The sequence below is a fragment of the Pleurodeles waltl genome, chromosome 3_1 (assembly GCF_031143425.1).
Source record: "Pleurodeles waltl isolate 20211129_DDA chromosome 3_1, aPleWal1.hap1.20221129, whole genome shotgun sequence".
NCBI classification, from domain to species: Eukaryota; Metazoa; Chordata; class Amphibia; order Caudata; family Salamandridae; genus Pleurodeles; species Pleurodeles waltl.
The window spans coordinates 1,026,116,234-1,026,135,887 of record NC_090440.1 but is presented as its reverse complement, the minus strand read 5'-3'; the positions used below and the strand labels follow the sequence as shown (position 1 = coordinate 1,026,135,887).

The 19,654-nt window shown below is 43.3% G+C and overlaps 1 protein-coding gene across 3 annotated transcripts in view; it reads right to left on the bottom strand.

Annotated features, from left to right (window-relative positions):
- The window catches only part of IQCB1 (IQ motif containing B1), a 202,398-nt gene that overhangs the window by 145,584 nt on the left and 37,160 nt on the right, over nt 1-19,654 (bottom strand). For all 3 annotated transcript variants that reach the window (XM_069224275.1, XM_069224274.1, XM_069224273.1), the window contains 2 exons: nt 12,195-12,288; nt 10,095-10,194 (listed from right to left, as the gene is read on the bottom strand). In XM_069224275.1, the coding sequence (XP_069080376.1) occupies nt 10,095-10,194; nt 12,195-12,288 (194 nt within the window). The remainder of the gene's footprint in view (nt 1-10,094; nt 10,195-12,194; nt 12,289-19,654) is intronic.

Here is a 19,654-nt window from a genome sequence, read left to right as displayed (position 1 = left end):
GACATTCTTTTTGTATTATTTGAAGAGTTTTTCTCTGCATATTAAAAATAATCTGTGAGCCAGTAGATGTGTGGGTGTAGTGAGTCTTCTGGTAATATTAATGAAGATTACTGAGGTGCAATTGTTAGAGCATGGAAGTAAAATCTAAAATGGTATATAGATGATCACAGGAGAACAAAATGTCAGTATGGCCATAAGGTAACCTTGTACCAGTGCTTTAATTTGATCTAGTGGTTTTGGTGCTTGTATTGGCACTTTATATTCAAAATGGGCACTTGTGATAGTCTACCACATGGTGGCACTGTGTCTAATTTAGAGATAAGAACAACAGTTGTTGATTAATTCAATATGCATTAAAAATGTCTAATACCGGCCGCTAAAGCCATTCTTATAGTTTTGGGGGCCTGTAATAGTTTGAATGTCACACTTGAATGAAAGTGATGTTAGTAATTGTGTTGGTAGGGTCACTGGCAGCGCTGGCAGGGGCGATTGGTGGTACAAGTTGCAGTGGCCTCCTGATGAGGGCCCTGGCATTTATTTTGTTACAAATTAAGCACTGCCTTGTACATTTAGGGCACCATTACGAGTTTGGCAGAGGACATTACTCCATCACAAGCATGGAGGATAGCCTGTCCGCGGTATTGCAAGTTCAATAGGACATAATGGAACTTGTCATAGGGCGGACGGGATATCCGTCATATTTGTGACCGAGTATTCCTCTCCGCCAAACTCGTAATGATCCCCTTAGTTTCCAAAGTATAACAGTAGAACACAGTCTGGAAGAGGAGAGGAAAGAAATATAGAGCTACTTCTGAGGAGGGCTTGTGACTAAAATAGTGGTTACAGAGAGTAGAGAGCTAAGAGGGCCTTCATGCAGAATTTGTGTACACAGTCATGTTGTTTAAGCTGGTGTCAGTCTTTTCTTTCTTTCTTTCTTTTTTTTTTTTTTTTTTTTTTTTAACTCTTGTGCATTCGGCATGTACACCAATAGGGATCTTGTTAGTTACAGGTGTCTGTAGTGTGTTATTTTTCAGACTTTATGTTTTGGCTTTGTAGCACTGTGGCACCGCCAGGGCAAAATGGGTTATTCGTGTTATGTAGTCCGACCTTGTAATGTGGTTACTGTAGGTTTCACATTTTGTTGCTACATTCAAGTAGTGCCTACTGCTACATCACCTCTGAGTGGTAACATGATATACTGACATTCCTCAATGCAGACTAAATGTTGCCTCCCTACGACGGACTAGTTCTCCTTGAATTCAAAACCTCCTTGAAATGGTGCATTTCCGTAACAAAAGCTAATGAAACAGCTTGACTTCTCTAAGAAACGCTTTGCTTACTATTTGTATAAACATTAAAATATGTGTATAATGATCCCAATACGGTTTGCCACAATTTTGGATCATATTGTTTGTAATAACTATATACACAAATATATCATTAGGGACCCTCTTTGTTGCAGCAATTTGAGCCGTAATTAAATCAGAAAATATTACCAGGGTTTTTGTTTGTTTGCAAGAAAAGCATTTTATTTCTTCAAAAAGTGCTCATTTGAATGCTTTAGCCATCCCACTATAACAACAGTTTGCAAAAGTATACTTGTCATTCATTATCCATGTAAACCCTCGTTCTTGTTATGATGATAGTGATCTTTGTTAAAAGTTTGGACAGGATTGTTTCATTAGCAGGATGATGGTAAAACTGCTGAATATTAGTTACACGTTAGTTTGAGGGAAACAGTAGGACTTCTGTTCAGTTACAAGAAAATAATCTTTTGCTATCCATTTCTCTTCAGTGTACTTCTCAGATACGTAAACATTTTGTCAAAGTATGAAAGGCAAAACAGTTGGCATTGCCAAAGATTACTTCTTTTTCACCAGTTAACTGCTTGCACAATGAGATTCCGGTAGTGTAGTGTCATTTTCGTGCATTCCAGGTACGTAATTTGAATGGTTGCTGACTACATGTACAAGAACCAGGGGTGAAAACGTCTAAAATATTAATTCATATGGTATTAAGGAAGTAGCGATCCTTGAATAAAACACTCATGTACAGAAGCTGGATTAGAAAAAAATATAATTGCTCTGTTAACAGAACAAACGTGAGTTACAGAATATGGATGCACCAGGAGCACCGCTAAGCACCCCATGTTTTTGGCAGAATTGTTTTCTTGACAAAACACGACAAACTACTGGGACTAAAAGCAATATGCAAGGCAAAGGATGGGCGGGTCAAAGGATGCAGTGGTCGGAGGGTACAAATGCTCAGTAAGGGAGATAGAGGTGGGGATGAAACTTGAGGCAGGCCTACGAAAAGAGAGGGCAATGACTGGGTATCACGTGCCTGCAAGGTGTACCCTTGAAAGGGGTCTTTTCACATAGCTGTAGGAGGTGCTAAGAGAGGTGGGTTGTATTGCGAGATTGTTGGTCTGAGAATAAATTGAGAGATGGGTTGCAGAGAGAAGGAAGAGATGTGTTCTGCACGAGCGGTTACCCAGGTGGTTACATGGAAACGGGATACAGTTGAAGAGTGGGACTTCCGGTGAGAAAGCATGTGGAAGTGAGTGGTCAGGTCAGTATAGGCATTTAGGTACATTTAGATTTTGTTGCAAGAACAAAAGGCCCAACTGCATGATGGCTGATCATGTCCAAGCTATTAGTAGGCTCAAGTATACTTATGTGGACTTACTAGCTTGGCTTTATACTATGCAACACCCTCTTTACCAATATTCTTGCTTTGCTTTTCATCGTCTCGGTGTTCATCATAAGTGTATAAATATGAAGGCTAACGAGCATGAATATACAAACAAAGTTTTGGTTTTGTACTCCCACTTTGCTTTTTCTATTTTTCTTTTTATCACAGTGAAGAACAAATCACTTATCTTCAGTAACACTCCTTCTGGTGGATAACTGCAGGTTTCTCACCTTGTTAATCTTTTCGTTCGCCAGGCTGTAGCGGAACAAGTTCTGCAATCACTTCAGCCTGCAAGAGGCACCACTGGCCTCTATCATGTCTCCCCGCCCTTGTACATGACAACATGAAGACTCAAAAAGGCACCATCCATGCGCACTGGCTTTACTTTAAACCATGACATTTTCTGTGCCCCTACACATAGAGCATCACTAACAAACTGAGGATGTTGACAGACCGCGTCATCTAATTTGTAGATTTTATTGCCTCTGGAATGTTCACTCCACAGAATTTGGAGAAAGGTAGGTGGAGAAAAACCTACAGTTAAATAGCGCATTAACGCTGGTAAGTAACTCGTTCATCTGATGGATAATGAAAGATGTCTCACCTTGAAAATCAATACCAGAGCAATGCCCCCGCCAGGATATGGGGTCCAAGGAGTAGGTATTACTTTAGGACGTTCTGCACGACCGAGCAGGCAAAATGATCCTGTTTGGTAAACAAAGTAGATCCAGTACTGCCAGGTGAAAGTATGGACGAAAGCTCAAGTGTCAGCTTAAAAGATGATGAAAACAGCAACTCCGCAAGCCACGGCTGTATTAGTGGCCTTCTCCCTGTTGGAATAAGCGTAATGGCCTTTAGAAGGATTCTTTTGCTGCTCAATCTCCAAGCACAGAGTTATAGATTGTGGAGGTCCATATGCAAGAACCAGCCTCGTTGCTAGTAGAGCAGGTCCTCCGAAAGAGGAAGTTGATGTGGAGAACAAATGCTTAGTTTCAGGAACTCTGAGTACTGAACCCTTCGAGACACTTTGGGGGCAATCAGAATGAACAGAACTTATTCCATCCTTAATTTCATCAACACCCTAGGGATCTAAGAGGCATCTGCAAGGAGGAAAGTCAATGGTGCAAAAGGCTAGGTATTGAGCATTATTTGACGTGGTGAACAGATCTACTATGGGTGCATCTCACTTAGAGAAAATGTCCTGTGCAGCCTCTCAGTGTAGAAGTCATTTGTGATCAGCAAGAGTAGGTGTGCTGAGCTTGTCCACCCTCATGTTGTGGGAACCTGCAAGGTGACTGACCATCAGGGAGATTTGATCAGTGCCTTTGGAGACCATTTCACAGGGCCACATTCTGCCCACCTTGTTGCACTACCACATGGCCGTCCTGTACCCTGTTAGTACCTGGACTGGTATGTCTCTGAAAGAAGGCGGAAAAGCTGCGAGGACCGGTCAGACATTATGCACCTTCAAATGACTGACATCATAGCGCTGCTCCATTGGTGAACAGAGGCGTCTGATCTGCACTTTATCCAGATGACTTCCCCAGCGTAGAGATAACAAGTCGGACAAACATTGCGAGGCTGGAATGAGAAGAAGGGTTTGCTGCATGTTAGGTGGACATCTGCCACCGCAGATCCAAGTCCACCTTATTCAAGATGTGGATACGGATACTGTCTGAAATGCACCACCAGACCTGGGTTCTTTGAAGGAAAAGGTTCCTTGTGTTAACCGGCATGAAACACCAGTAGGATGCACAAGGCCAAGACCTCAAGAACCCTCAGAACTAGGTAGTCTGAAACAAGTGCTAGCTTCCAAAACATCAGGATAAGAGCATGAACGTCCTGGACTAGGTGCAAGGGCAGAAAGGCCTTGGAAGCCCCCACATCCAGGATGGCCCCTATAAATAAATAAGCGGAAGGTGGGAATTCAGTTTGTTGAGCCAGAATCGTGGGGTGGACAGCAAAAGAACCTCTTCCTGTAAGTGGCCCAAGACTAGCTAATGTGAACCTTAATTCAGGAGCCAGTTGTTGAGGTAAGGGAATACATGTATCCCCAACCTGCGAAGAAGGTCTGCAACCACCAGTATTACCTTTGTGGACAACTGAGGGCCCAAGATTCAGCCAAAGGGCATAATGGTGATTTTAAAAAGGTCTGAACCACCACAAAGCAAAGGTACTGCCTGAGGGACAGCAGGCTCGACCACTGCACTGAAAGTGTTTCATTCACGTCCAAGTGCAAAACCAAATAGGACCTGGGCGAGATTTAACGTCTTGATCTCTTTCTTAGGTCTGAGGACGGCACTCTAGAATTTGATGTCCAGAAACGGTGGCAGACCCCCATTCTTTGTGAGATTAGCAGGAATAACACCGCATGATCTTCTCTGCCTCTGGAAGCACCTCAATTGTGCCTGTGGTGAGTAACATCTAAATCTCTTAGAGAGAATATCGCTGTGATCTGCTGACACCCACGCCAAAACTGGGGTAACAACTCAAGAAAGGCTCACAACCAAAATGAACCTTCAAAGCCCTCCCTGGTCCAAAGTAATCACACACTAGTTGGAGGAGTAATACTCTACAGCCTACCAACCTCAAATAACAGTTGGGGGGGGGTTGCAAATTGCATGGTAGTTATGGTGGCAGGTTAAGAGAAGGAGGAGGACTATTGCTGGCCTTGCCAAATCACCACCTCTGTCACTGTAGCGATAAAAAGATTATGCTGGTTGCTGGACAGGCTGTCCATGTTGCCTCTGGGGGCAGGCAAATGGGGGACAGCAGCCTCCAGGGAACAAGCCATTCCACTTCTATGCTTGAAATGCTGCAGCACGGAATATGCTTTCGCACAGAATAATCTAGTTTCATTGAAAATCATATCCAATAAAGAAGCTTGGCTCCCAGCTTACAGGATACAGACCAGAACTAAAAATAGCTATCCCTAACATTTTGGGTGAAAGAGATCCAGAAGTTCTCCTGTAGGGGCAGGCACAATTGCATTAGTCCTATTCCAGAAGACCTGGGCATAGCACCACCAAGAGGCACACAGCATGTAACGAGAATATTTTCTTGGCTGTGGGAACAATTTTCTTGGACTCCCTGTCCGGTGTACCAGTTGGAAATGCAGCCTGGTAGACATAACCTGAAGAGGATTAAACAAAATTGCAACAGTGCTCTCAGTAGCCAAGTGCTTCTTCAAAAAAGTCAGAAGCAGGCCTATATTGCACAGAAATTAGCAACTTACTTGCAGGGCAGAGCAAGGTAGGGACCAGGTCGCCACCAGAGACTCATTGAGGGCATCCTGGAATGAATGCAAAAGCTCCCAATTTGAATGCACAAGCTATAAGATCTCCGTTAAAAGACTGGCTTTAGTCTCTAAAACAGGCAAATGCAGATCAACAACCCTGCAGCTCTACCTACCACTTCCTCAAACAAAACACTCTCCTCTGTTGGGTGGAGTTTAATTCTCAGTTTACCTACATTCTCATCATCATCCTCATCATGAGGAACATTTTCCAATCTTTGGCAAGCACTGGAGTTAGTACAGAAGAGGGTGTCAATTATCTTATGGCTAAAGAAGCAGGAAACCAGAATGAGGGTTTCATAGTGAGACATGAGGCATAACCTCCTTGATGTTGCTTTTGGCTATGTCAATAGAACTGGGATGAGATCTGGAACGGGTGCCATTACAGAATAGACTGTAGGAACCTGCGGCCAAAAGGGTCAAAGCATGGTCCAGCGACCAAGGTGGAATGGCCTGAGGTCGATTGCGGCGAGTCAGTGCCAGGAAGGACCTGCCAGTAGAAGATCAACTGGTGTTTGGAGACCAAGGGGTGCTAGAATGATCTGGAATAATTTTTATGTGCTGGGAAATTTGGAGCACATTGGCTCCAGGACAGGTAATTACTCAAAATCGCACATCAAAGCCAGGATGGAACCCGAAGAACAACAGGTGTGGCGCAAGAGTGGCATGAAGACAAGGAGGCCTCGCTGGATTTCCTATGTTTGAACCTGGACTTTCCCTCAGCTTCATTCTGGGCTTACCTAAGAATGGTGAGCAGGAAAGACCTTGCATCTTGTATCTGGACTGGCCCCGATTCTTTTGTTCAGTAATAAAGAGTTTGGTTTCCTGCTCTCTCATAGCCTTTAGGTGGGTCAGGGACCCCTTGCTGTAGGACTTGGCGCTGTCTTTGGTGCTATGGCACCAGAGGCAGACATCATGCAGGTCCACAACTAACATGGACTTGCCACATAAACTGCATGGTTTAAACCGTGTTGTTTTAGGAGGAGACGTCCTTTCACACTTTCAAACCTGATAATAGAACTGAATACATAGGAATGGAGCACCAGCTTCTTGTTGAATGGTGCAGAAAAAAAGAACTGATGTCAGCATGCAGGTTTGGTGTTTATATCAGGCTCTGTGTCATCATGTCCAGAGGCTGGATAGAGTTGCAATGGAGGGCGATGGCACCACCTGCCAGCACACAGGATACAGCCTAAGAACATTCACCATATGATGAACCTGCAGTTAGCAGTATCCATCAAAATAGCCTGTTATAGCTGCATAGAGTGGGCATTTGTGGCCCGGGTTTCTCTTCTGAATTTGAATGATCTAATCAAAGAATGAATCAAGATAACGGTCAATGAAAATTACTTGAATAAATATTACAGAGAAAGATGTAAAGTAAAAAAGACACAAACCTTTGCAAGGAACTCTCATCATGAAATGTAATTTTGTTTAGATTTGGTGGTTGATGTCGACAATATACAAAATTCGCAACATGTATGATTGCTAGAAGCTACAAAAAGGACAGAATCCTTTTCTGTAAGGAAATCTCTTAAGTAAAGTTTGGAAAAATAATAATAGCCTGGTATATTGGAAGTCTGAACGTTTTGAAGGACACTGCTCTGTTGACAAGACACAGCTTAAGAATACAGAGTTTTCATTCCTCTCTGCCAACCTGTTTTCAGTTTTGCTGAATCATGTACTGTCATGGTACTGTAGCCATGCAACCATCATTTGTGTGCCCTTGATGCTCCTTGAGACACATTTTTGTCATCTGCATATTTTACTATAGTTTGGAAAAACCTGGTATAAGAATTGAATAAACAGGAGTGGAGCAACATATCTTTGTTGAATGGTGCAGAAAAAAATAGAACGGATATCAGCATGCAGGAGTGCTTCCTATATGATACTCTGTGTCGTCATGTCCACCCTGACAAATGCTTGTGTCTTAACATTAAAGCGAGTTTTGATGGTTACGAGCCAATTCTGAAAGGAGAAATAATGGATGAAGATCAAGTGGAAACAAATAAACAAGAAATCTACTGCCTGAAAAGCCAACTTTTCTGAGCTCTCAGAAAGAGTTGTGGTTGGGTCATGAATGGAGTTACCTATTTTATTCAAAGGAGAAATGTTGTCTTAGTCTCTAAGGCCCAAACACTGGTGGCACAGCTTTCATAGAAGAACAATACTCTCATTTTGCTACAGAAACCACCATTGACTCTGCCAGAACTTAAATTTAACGAAACATCAGGCCCCAGGGCTAAGAATATCAGAATCTATGTTCAGAGTCTTTTCTCCAAATTTTGTGTGGCCTCTCTTTCTCATGATACCATCGGCTCCCACATGCAATGTTATGGTCCCCACTGAATGGATACAACAGAAACTGTCCCTATCTACTATTTGCATCAGGGACACAATCGTGAAGTTATGTCTAGTTCCCATCATGTAGGATGCTCTGTTACAAGAGGGTGGGCAGTGACATTTGCTACAAGTGAAAAATCTGAGCTGCAGATGCAGCCTGTTGGCCTTGAATTGCTCTAGAACTGGCAAGTGGGGTGATGGGGTGAGGTAGGCTGTATTTTAATGGGCTGGTTTAACGGCTAGGGGGTCATGAGATAGAATTGATGGGGTATGACCAAGAAAAGAAGGACTCTTCCAGTGCGGGGAGGATTTTGTTTTCAAACTCCGTTCCGCTTGGCTTAGTGACGAAGATGTGAAAGAAGGAAGTACCAGCTAAACGCTAGAGCTTGTCATACCACACTTATTAAAAAGCGGAGAAATGTGATACACTCTATAGAGACTCCACAAACATTTGGGTGGAGTGGATCAGAGAGCTGAAGCTGGATACAAAACTACAGGCTCTGGATCACCAGGTCTCGGAGACTTAAGAGAAAGTAAAGAGTTGGAGGGAGCAAAAGATGAGTTGAAAGAAAAGGGGACTGCACTGTCAGACTCCTGAGCCTTTCAACAGTGTTATTGATTAAAAGGGCAAATTAAAAAACGAGGTGGAACTTCTGGGGAACCTTGTAAGGACAGGAATTCAGAATCTGTGAATATACCAGTCTGAGTTCACAACAGAAATCGAAGGACTCTACAAAAGATCTTATTGCCAGAAAGGAAGTATACACCTCTGTCCTAGGGGCGCTCTCTCAACCAACCACCCACCCACTTTTACATCTTCTGGTCTCTCTGCTGTGAGGGGGCAGCTGCCAGTGCTGTTTCATTTAGCAGCTCACTGCGACGTTCCTTTCCTCCCCAGTCTATGGAACCGCTATTACGTGTCATCCCCCACTCTAAACAAACCAGGGATTGAAGACCCTGTAATGGCGCAGTTCACCTCTCTGGTTCTACCCCACATTGTGGACCCGCATTTAATGCCTATCTGGCTTGTCTATCAGTGTCAGAAACTCCTCACTCAATAGCAGAAATCAAGGGTGGGAGGGCAGTGGTGATATTACGTCAGAATGGACAATAAAGAGATCTTAAAAAATGGGTAGCCTTAGGGCACAAAGGATTCAACTGTTTCCTGACCGGAGACCAGAAACCATCACCCAGCATAAGTTACTATAAAGCAATCTGAAGTCCCTAAAGGATCTCAAGGTGCAGCTTCGGTTGCAATTTGTCGAGCGGTGACCTGAACAGAAAGCAGAGGATTAACTGTTTACAGGGAAGGAAGGCACTTTCTTGAAAGTGAAGTATGACACTGCAGCTTATTTTATCACAGTGATGCTTGAAGCTCTTTAATAGGATGAAGTGTGTTCCTAGACGGTAGTGCCAGTCTTAGGTAGGCAACGTGGGCCTCATCATTGAGATTCTCAAGGAAAAGCACAGCAAAAATAATCTGAAAAGGACAGACAAGACAATTGGTACACTACTGTAAGTATATCTACAATGACGAGTGATGCGGACTAAATAGGAAAATATTTAACACCAGCCATGAGGTCAACACGTTTTTCTACTAAGTAATAGTTGATTAAGCAAAGTACTGTCTAGTTCTCTGTGAGATGACTGCTAAAGCGATAAGAACCCCGCATAAACCCCACAAAAAGTCATTTTTTTTTTTTAACGGGAGGATTCAATATTTAGCTGCATGCTGGAATTTCAGTTCAAGATAGCCATTTACCTGTTGGCTCTAACTGTGTTTTGCAGTACAGCTATCACCGTAGTTCCTGTTTCTACATCATCCGTCATCAGCAACTGCAGAAAATGCTCATTTTTCAACACTAAAATAATAGGAAATACAAGTGGACAGTTACTGCTTTAAGTATGTTGTAGCATGCAAACAAATCATCAGTGTATGTAGACTCAGTAGACTAGCTTGTGTAAATAGGTGGCTTTATTTACAGGAAACCAAGTTCAGACATCGTGCAAGATCATGAACTTGATAACACTAGCCAATCGCAGACTGCTGATTCTTAATGGATAACTCTGGAAACACTCACCATATAATACTGTGACTTAACTTACATACTCTCTCTTGAATAAGATATCTTACATACTCTAAGCAAGATCCAACATGTACAGAGATTGCAAATGCACTCCGAACTACTTTGACAAACTGTTTTGGGCTCCAGGAACGCATGAGAAATCAGGTACCTGGGAGTGCATCTAATTCTAAAAGATGGTATTGTAAATGGTGTTGCATGACAGACAGCTAATGACAAAGAAACCATTACTTGCCTGCAATTATGTTCTTTAATGTCCAATAATTCCTCCACTTTAGGACCTGTACTTGAGCGGTTGGGGCCATAGGAGCCTGCTGGCCTAAGATGATTCCTGTGGCCCCTCCCACCAACTTCATGTGAGACAACCAAATGCTGCTGCGCCCCATACCACTGTTTGGCACACTCTTGAAGAGTCACATCCTGATCCTCCCGGAACCAAGGGCTTGAAAGCAGGGAGGGTAGATGTCGAGTCCCCCTATGGTCTTCCTGCCATGCGCCCCTCCACGGGTAATCCCAGGAGGCACGGGGGCTGGGTGGCACTGTGGCAGAGGAGAAAGGGAATGTGATGTAGTTGTGGTCGGAGATCAGTGGAATGTTAACTGGTCCGCTGAAGACCATGGAGTAGCTCTAGCTTTTAATGGCTGGTATAAGACCAGAGCTCCAGTATTCCAACGTTGTCTTCATATTTCTCCCTATTTAATTTAGAACATTCTACCCTTTGTGGGTGGAGTGTTCTAATAGCCTCATGGCCCTTCTGTCTTAGGTTATACCAATTGTTTAAGAATCTCATCCTCATTATAGGCCCTCACCTGTGGCTCAGCTTTGAGAAAGCATCATGCCAAGACAAAATACATGCTGGCTGCATGTTTTTAAACAAAAAATAAAAAATATTTTATGGCACACAAAGGGTTAGACAATTTATATTAAAAGTAAAAGGGTGAAATTGTAAAAAGTTCTGGATTTTAAAAAAAGACTCTTGAGGTTTGATTTCAAGATTGCACCATGAAAACTAAATACATTAACAGTGCAGTGCATGGCAACCCAAAGTCTAAAACAGTGATGCAAACTCATGTGGCTAACAGAACTAATGCAGATATGCTAATATAATGTTCTGATTATTTTAACAGTATTACATATTTCAAAGAACCAAAACATTACACTAGATATTTTTGGACCTCCTACACTTAATGATGGGATCATGGCTGGAACAGATGCACAAAAATGTATCTCTACGTCACAAATGAGTAAATTTAGAAACTCATCAAAAGCTAATCGCCTAAATGGTGAGACGTAATCACTTTTTATAACAATCTAGAAATGGGGAGGAGCCTAGGAGTTTTAAAATTAAACACCTTGTCTCTTTCAATAAAAAATGAAGAATAACTCATAATAAACTTAAGGAAAAAATGTAACAGAGGTGTCTTTGAATATGCTAACGTCTGTTGAAAGACTGTAGTAAAACGTATGAGAATTAGCAACAGCCAAAGATTAGAATGCGTTTTTGGAAAAGTAGATGTTGCATGAGGACAATAAACCACCTATAGTATTTCAAAGGAACAGAAAGTGGCATTAAAAGGTCTGTAACAAGATGTGAATATAATTATATGCTAGACAGACAAAGAAGTAAAATTGTGAACATGAATATTGCAGTCTATCTAGATGAGGCCCGAAGGCAATCAAAATGGCACAAGGCGTTGCAAAAGGTTTGTAAGCTGCCAAAGAATGAGAATTAGATAAGCAGCCCCAGATTTTGAAATGCATGCTACACTTTCACTTACCATGTTCTGTTAGCTGCACATGTCCACCAAAGAGCCAGCACAGCGAATCGGTGACAGTCCTGAAACACTTCAGAAACTCACTTTTCTCTTCATCCTCAAAGAAATTGCACAATTTAAATAATGCAACACTATGCTTAAACAAGTAAAGCGTTTTTGTTATTAAGCTTGTTTTTTTTTTTTTTTTTTTTTTTACAACTATTCAAACAAAAGTACATATATGCATAAAATACATTTAAATATAGTAACATAGCAGGTATTTGTTTGTAGGAGTACAAATAGCAGTGCACGTCATTAGTCAAGCCACACAGTAAAGGCAAAAGGTAAGGTAAAAAGAAAAGTCACCCTTAGCCCTTTTTAAACATGTTTATTGAAACCTTTATAATTCCAACAAGGCAAACAAAAAATAAAAGGTTTGACGAAGGCAGTAAGCAACAGTACATTAGACACGCACAAAATAAGTAACATGAGTGGGTTATCGTCAATATGGGGCTACTGAGCCTCATCATCACATGGAACCAAAGGAGCCCCCGCTCTCGGGTCTCCTCCCCTTCCAGAGTCCCCAGATGTCTAAAACACACAGGACCAGAAAGCGTATTCCAGTCTCCAGGAGATCACCCACCCTACAGCTCTGAATTATTTCCATGGTCCCAGATCTTTTCCACAGACAACCCCAGACTGCATATACAGTCTCTTCAGCCCGCATGCACAATTACATCTTCCTTGCCTACTCCTCGCACCTCGGAGCCAAAGGGCTCCAACAGAGTCAAATAACGTTCAGTTTGGCCATGTTGAAAGCAGCCATTACAGAAAAGCAATGCATATTTTGCTGGTGTTTGGTCTCCCCAGATTCCCAGGGATACCAGTGCAGGGCATATCATTACTGCAGACTTGGTCACCTCTCTACTGTCGTACAAAATAATCTCAACCCCGGCGCAATCCCACAGTTTGTGAAGCAGTGACCCCACCCGCCCGCAAAAGCATTTATCAGTGCCAAATACCTCATATGAAACAGTTGTATCCTAGTGTAAAAGGCATAGTGTTGTAGTTTCAACTGCGCCAAGGCTCTTTACTCCATCCTTATTTCAAAGTCCTTTGGGGTGTCTGGTTATTCACTATGAGTGTTCTGTAAATCTGAGAGCCTGCATGCCGGTGTAAGAAAGACGCTAGCAGTTGCATTCTACGGACACTTCATTTGCCACCTCCTGCAACTTATTGGTGTGTCTTAGTAGAACGTGGTGCAATTATATGTATTGAAAGTCTTGACCCTGCGACAGTTCATACCCATGATGTAATTCCTCAAACAGGAGGAGCCTGCCTGCCTCCCACACATTGCCCAGTTTAGACAAACCTGCATTCCTCCAGAAACTGGAGTTCTGCCGGTACATCCGATTCCCAAATGGACGTTTCCAGTGTCACCTTCTCAATCCAAGCAAGCCAGCACCTTGCTTTCCTCCAAATTTTGGACACCAGGTCTGTAGAAGACCATGACCTGCTGGCTCATGTCTTACAGTCCAGTCACGTACATATCCTCCTGGGTCCCTCTCCTACCTAGCCATCCTCACCAGGGGCTCTTGCTGTGTGGAAAATGTCCACTGATTTGCCACCTGTAACTAGACTGCACAGTAATAGAGTTGCAAGTTGGGAGTGCTCTACCCCTCTCATAATGACCTGAAGTCAAGTGGGACAATGTAATTCTGGGAGTTCCCTACATACAGAACAATTCTTGTTTGAACAACTAATACACATTGCCACACCGATAACTATCAGCACATCTTAACCTGCCAGAAAACATCCTGTGTCCAACATCATTGTATACTAAGAAATTGATAAACATTCATACATTATGCAGGGTGTAATATGTAAGATGGGTTGTCATCCATTTTTATATCAATGGCTCTTAGCTGTGACTCCCAGTCCATTATCAGTCTTGGCTTTGGCATGTCACTGGTGGAATGGGAATAGGCTTCCATCTCAACTCTAGCAAATCAGCATACACCATTTTACCATTTACTTTGCTCCGGGGACAATCAGGCTCTTCAGTTCATGTCAATTTGCTGTTTAGCCAGAAGCAAAATAGGTCCATTAATTTACTTATCTACCAGGTTTAGGTTGTTGAAAGCCCCAGTAACACCTTTTTTGCCCTCCCAAGTGAGGCCAGGCTGTTCAATCTGAAATATAGTTTCTAACCTACGCCCGCCACTGCGCAAGGACCATGCAACCACATGCAGCCCCATCCAATCTGCATTGAGGGCAAAGAAGAAGTGCACCACATGCCGCAGACTCTTGGCCTTATGCATTCCGATTCCTTTCTAGGCTACTGTAACAAAATGTTGACTCTTTCCCTCAAGTATGAAGAGTCTTCAGCAATACATCAGTCGTGGGCTTTGCCCCTTCCTTACCCCATTCAAGCGTAATCACTTTAGATAAAGCGTCAAGCACTAAAATGGCCCAACAGGTAAATCATAAGCAGCATTTATTTTCCTTGACAGCCATAAGGGAACCAGAATCGTAAATTGCACCCAGTAAGATGATCCCTGCCCTCGTCCAGAGGAACTTATCCACCATCTGGGCAATTAGGGAGAACATCTGAAGCCCAAAGGGCGACACATCAGAGGCGTACGGGGTTTCACCATGTCTACTTTCAAATAGCAGTTCCAATTGCATTTTGCCACCTTAAGCAATATCAACGTGGCTCTGGTTTTGTACTGCATGTTAAGAACATATTCATGGATATAAATAAAGGCAATCTCCTCATGCACATAGGTGCCGTAAATGGAGGCTCCAGGATTAAACCACCCACACACGCTCAGGAGTTCTGCCGCCAGATAATTGGACTCAAAATCGGGAAAGCCCAAACCCCTCATCCAGGAGGAGATACGAGGTGTTCAGGTGTAACCAGCCTTCTACTTACACCCCACACTAGCTCCATAAAGAGCGTGGATAGCTCCTGAAAAACGGGTCTCTCACGCTGTAGTGGTATGTTTGCAAAACAATAGAGTAACTTGGGTAACAGTGCCATCTCAGCGATGGCCACTTCAGCCATCGCTGATAAGGGCAACTAGCATCAAAACGATATAGAGGACCTAGCCGCCATAATCGGGCTTCCTGGCTCCCCCAGCATTACGTTGTGTTGGTCCCTCTGTAGTCTGAACACCAGGTATTTAAATGTCTGCAATGCTACTGGTTACCAAAACACCGTTAGTAAAACCAACTGCCTTGCACCCTCCTCAGTCAATGGGAAAAGGCATGGCTGAGTCATGTTTAGGCGAATACCAGACTGTACACCAAGCTTGTTTTAAACAAGTAAAGAGTGGTCTTTTTATTCCCTATTGCACAGCAATCAGATTTTAAAAGGTATACTTTTTGGGATGTTTTCGTATGCGTATTATGCAATACAGATGTCAGCAAACAATATCAGGTATGCCTATGTTCACATCAGCTGCTAAGAGGAACAGGCTTCAATAGTACATACAAAAGGGTGCATGTAAATATTTGTACATCCGCTCCCACCCCAAACCTACAGCACTTCCTTCTTCCCCTCCTTTCACTTCCTAATTAAGAAAGAGCACGTTGGGGGAGAAAATAGAAGAGCAGCCTTCTGGACATGGAGTAAGTCTCGGTAGGAGAGAAGGACCTGTGGCCAAGTGCAGGGAAAGCATGTTGATAAGGAGGAATGTGTGAATGGAAGGAATATAGAGAAAGAGTGGGCATAAAATTCTGTCATGATGGTAAGTTCGCAGAGTGAGTAGGATATAGGTGCAGGGGCAAGAAGGTAAGGAGGGTAGAAAGAGAGCCAAATGGGAGATACTGGATAGGTCAGGCAAGGAAAGTAGAACTTGAGGAGCATTAATGAAATGTCGTTTATTCAGGTGATTTGGTTTGAAGCGGATGACAATAAACTGATATGCTATCTTTGAACTACTCAATGACACTTGCGCAGGAAATATCACAAAGTAAACGTTTTACAAACATGAACAGGTAACCCTGAGCATTATTGTTTTTACCTTGACTTATCATACGGTGGCCAAAACTAAGGATGCTAGGTAGGTTGCTATCCCTGGGAAGCCCTGCAAATTGTTCCTAATTTTTGTGATCACTAAAAAGTGCACACATCCTAAATGTACCTAAATTGCTGAGCGTGGAGTTATTTGTCTTCCACAGAACTTTACTTTATTAGCAATGTCTACTTGGGACTCCATTTATTGACTACAGCTTAAATACAGTAAGAATGTGCTCCCTTAGTACAGCAGTGTGGATTTTTTTCTACTTGTCCATGGGACAGGATGCTTCTTAAATCCACTTGTCCGGTAAAAAAAAAAAAATCTACTGATCCCTTTGGTGCCATGTAGTGCTGCGACACATTATGGCAGCAATCTCATGTAAGAGTTCTGATAATAGCCTTTCTGATTATGCCAGGGCTACTACTATAGTAGGGCTTGAATACTTACAATTTCAATCTCTACTACTGCAATTCCCTTACTAGGCCACCTTTCTGCAGATCTGCATACTGTGGCAGGAGGAACAGTAAGCAATAGTTTCAGGGCTGGAATGCCTTTGAGTCTGCAAACCTACTAACTTGCATGTTTTAAGGATTTTCATCAGCTCTTCTCTAATCTTGGCCCATGGTGAGAAAGGTTGGAAATGTACTCCTGACAAGGGCAGAAGAAGAAGTTCTTCCAGGGTTGGGAAAAAAGTGGTTGGAGAGAAAGTGAACTTGTAAACACTCAATAGATTTTCACAAGAGCAAATCTATGCATGCATATTTGGTCGTGCTAAAACACAGTTCACAAATATTTTCTAGGAGTAAGATTTCCTGGTCTACTTCTGTAAGTTATTGTGAATTCATGAAAGCCACTAATTCAAAGACATATACCGTTGATGCAGTTTTGTGACTTTCTTTAAGAATTAGGTCCCTAATTAGGTCTGGCATTAACAAAGACATTTTGTTTTTCCAAACTTCCATTTCTCTCTCTATCCATCGTCTGGCTTTAATTTGAGTGATCGCATTCTGCTCTTCCACAAGGAGCATATTGGCACACAAAGTAGTTTTGTTCAGTGCCAGGAACCCCTATGGCAATCAGTGGCATAACGAAACTGGAGGGGGGCCCCCTGCAAAGAACATGGAGGGCCCCAGGTCCAGACTCACTCAGGGGAGGTGCTATGCTGAGGGGCCCCCCTGGAGGCAATGTTACGCCACTGGTGGCGATGTGTGCTTTTTGCCAGTGTTTGTTACAATGGTGAAGGTTTGGCAGCTCCCACAACAATATAGTGTTACAAAAGCCATGTTAAAACAAGACGCGCATTGACGATACCAAAGACTCAGAAACAATGTCGGATCGGTTGGCTTTGCGAGTGCTCGTTTATTTGCATGCTTCTCATAATCTTGTTGAACATGGTTACACTGATTTTCTGTAGGAGGCTGGCCCTCTATATAGTCTGCAAAGCTAGGCACACTGTGCAGGGAGTCCAGGCAACCACACGTTGGTTTACAGAGGTAAGAACTAGATCACCTAATGCTCTCATTTTTATGTAGCTTGGTCGAGCAGTTAGGCCAATCTTGGGGAAGTGGAAAGCATTTGTTGTACTCACAGTATCAATCATGCAACTCACACATTTGAAGGAATAACTCAAGACTAATTTATAACAATACTTCAGATTTTTATATACATTTTATGACGAAGATTATCATATTGGGAATATGAATTTTTTACGTTTAAAGAAAATAGTCTTTTTGTGCGTAATTACGCACCCTAGGAGTCAATGGAAAATTGTACAGTTGAGTTACCAAGTTCTTCTTTTGCAGGGTCGTCGCTTCCAGTGGGAGCAGGAAAGGAAAGTTTCTAGGGCTGGTGCAGGGCCACTGCGAGGGACCACTTGGAAAAGCACTGCACAGTTTAGAGGTGATTCCTTGGGGTCCCCATGAATGTCGAGGTTGGAAGGGGTGAGGGACCATGAGGGCACAGCAGGTTCTTTGTTGCAGGGCACATGGTGGCCAGGTTTAGAGCGAATTGGTGAGCCAGGAGCTGTGCAAAAAGATGGCCTTAGAATCTGCAGGTAAGTCTCTTTAATGTTCGCTTGCACGACAACGGGTGTACTCTGGCGGGAGGTCCATGGTATGCCTGAAGTCCCTCAACTGGTCCTTTTTGAGCACCAAATTTGGCAAACTTACAAGGTTTGGCCCCGTGGTCCTTGGTGTGTCGTCAGGCTTGGCTGCGACTTACGGTTTGGGAGTTAATGGCTGGTCAGTGAAGTGACCCTCACTGGGCTGCTGTTTCTTTGTTGCTGCAGAGTGGTACCTTCTCTCTGGAAGGAGTTCTTGGGTGACTGGAGAAGCCTGGACATCCTCTGGGTTTCTTGAGATCAGTCCAGTAGCTCCTCAGCAGTGAGCGTCGGGTCCTGGGTGCAGCAGGCAGAGTTTGGTGCCTTTTCTTTGTGCAGCAGGTCCACAGTTCTCATGCCTTGGGTCTTCTTTGTGCTGGCCTTCTTTGTGTCCTTCAAATCTGATTTCAAGGTCTAGGGATGCCCACTAAATACTGAATTTAGTGGGCGTTTTTGGGGGTACCTGGTAGTGTCCAATGGGACACTTACCTTTGGGTGGCTACACCCACTATAGTGACCACTTCCTGTGGAAAGGGCCACTTGCCTATCCCTGATTGGCTATTTTCCTTCCATCTAAGATGGAGGAAAATTAAATGGAGTGTCCACCTTGAACGCAATACCTTAGGGGTGGTGCATGCCAGGTGGGGCCACTCCTCCTAAACTTTGTGTGGTTTCCCGCCTTTGCTCACGCCAAAAGTGGGGGTTTGCAAAGGGGCTGACCATCTGCTGCTAGCAGTTTCAAAGGCGGTAAGGTCATTGCTAGGGCAGTGCACATTTCCAGGGGAGGAGGTTTTAGCTCCTCTACCCAGGAAGGGCATTGTTTTACAAACCAGAGACACAGGGCTCTCCCTGAAAGGTTTGTAGATTTAGTGTCTGGAGGTAGCAGGCTGGATAGAACCAGTCAGCAACCATGTCAGGGTAGTTAACTTTTGTAGGGGGCACCTCTAAAGTGGACCCTGGGTACATTTAGGGATAAATCCAATACTCGTACCTGTTTGGATTTATCATTTTGAGTTGTTTGATACCAAACAACCCAGGGTTCAGAGTGGCTATCATGTAGTTGGGAAACTCGTGTTGACCAGTGTCCAGCACATGTATTAAAATGGCTGCTCTGTTCACTCACTATGTCCCAGGTTTGGCAAGGACACAGTGGGGACATATTGCTCATGCAGTTGTGCCCTCACATAGAATATTGTGCACCCTGCCTTAGGGCTAGAAGGCCTGCCAGAGGTGTGTCTTACACATAGTAAATGCAGTGGATGGTATGTATGCCTTGGGTACCTAAGTACCCATTTACTACAGACTTATAGTGGTAGTTAAGGGTGTATCCAATTGTGCCAATGAATCACAACAGTCTTAGG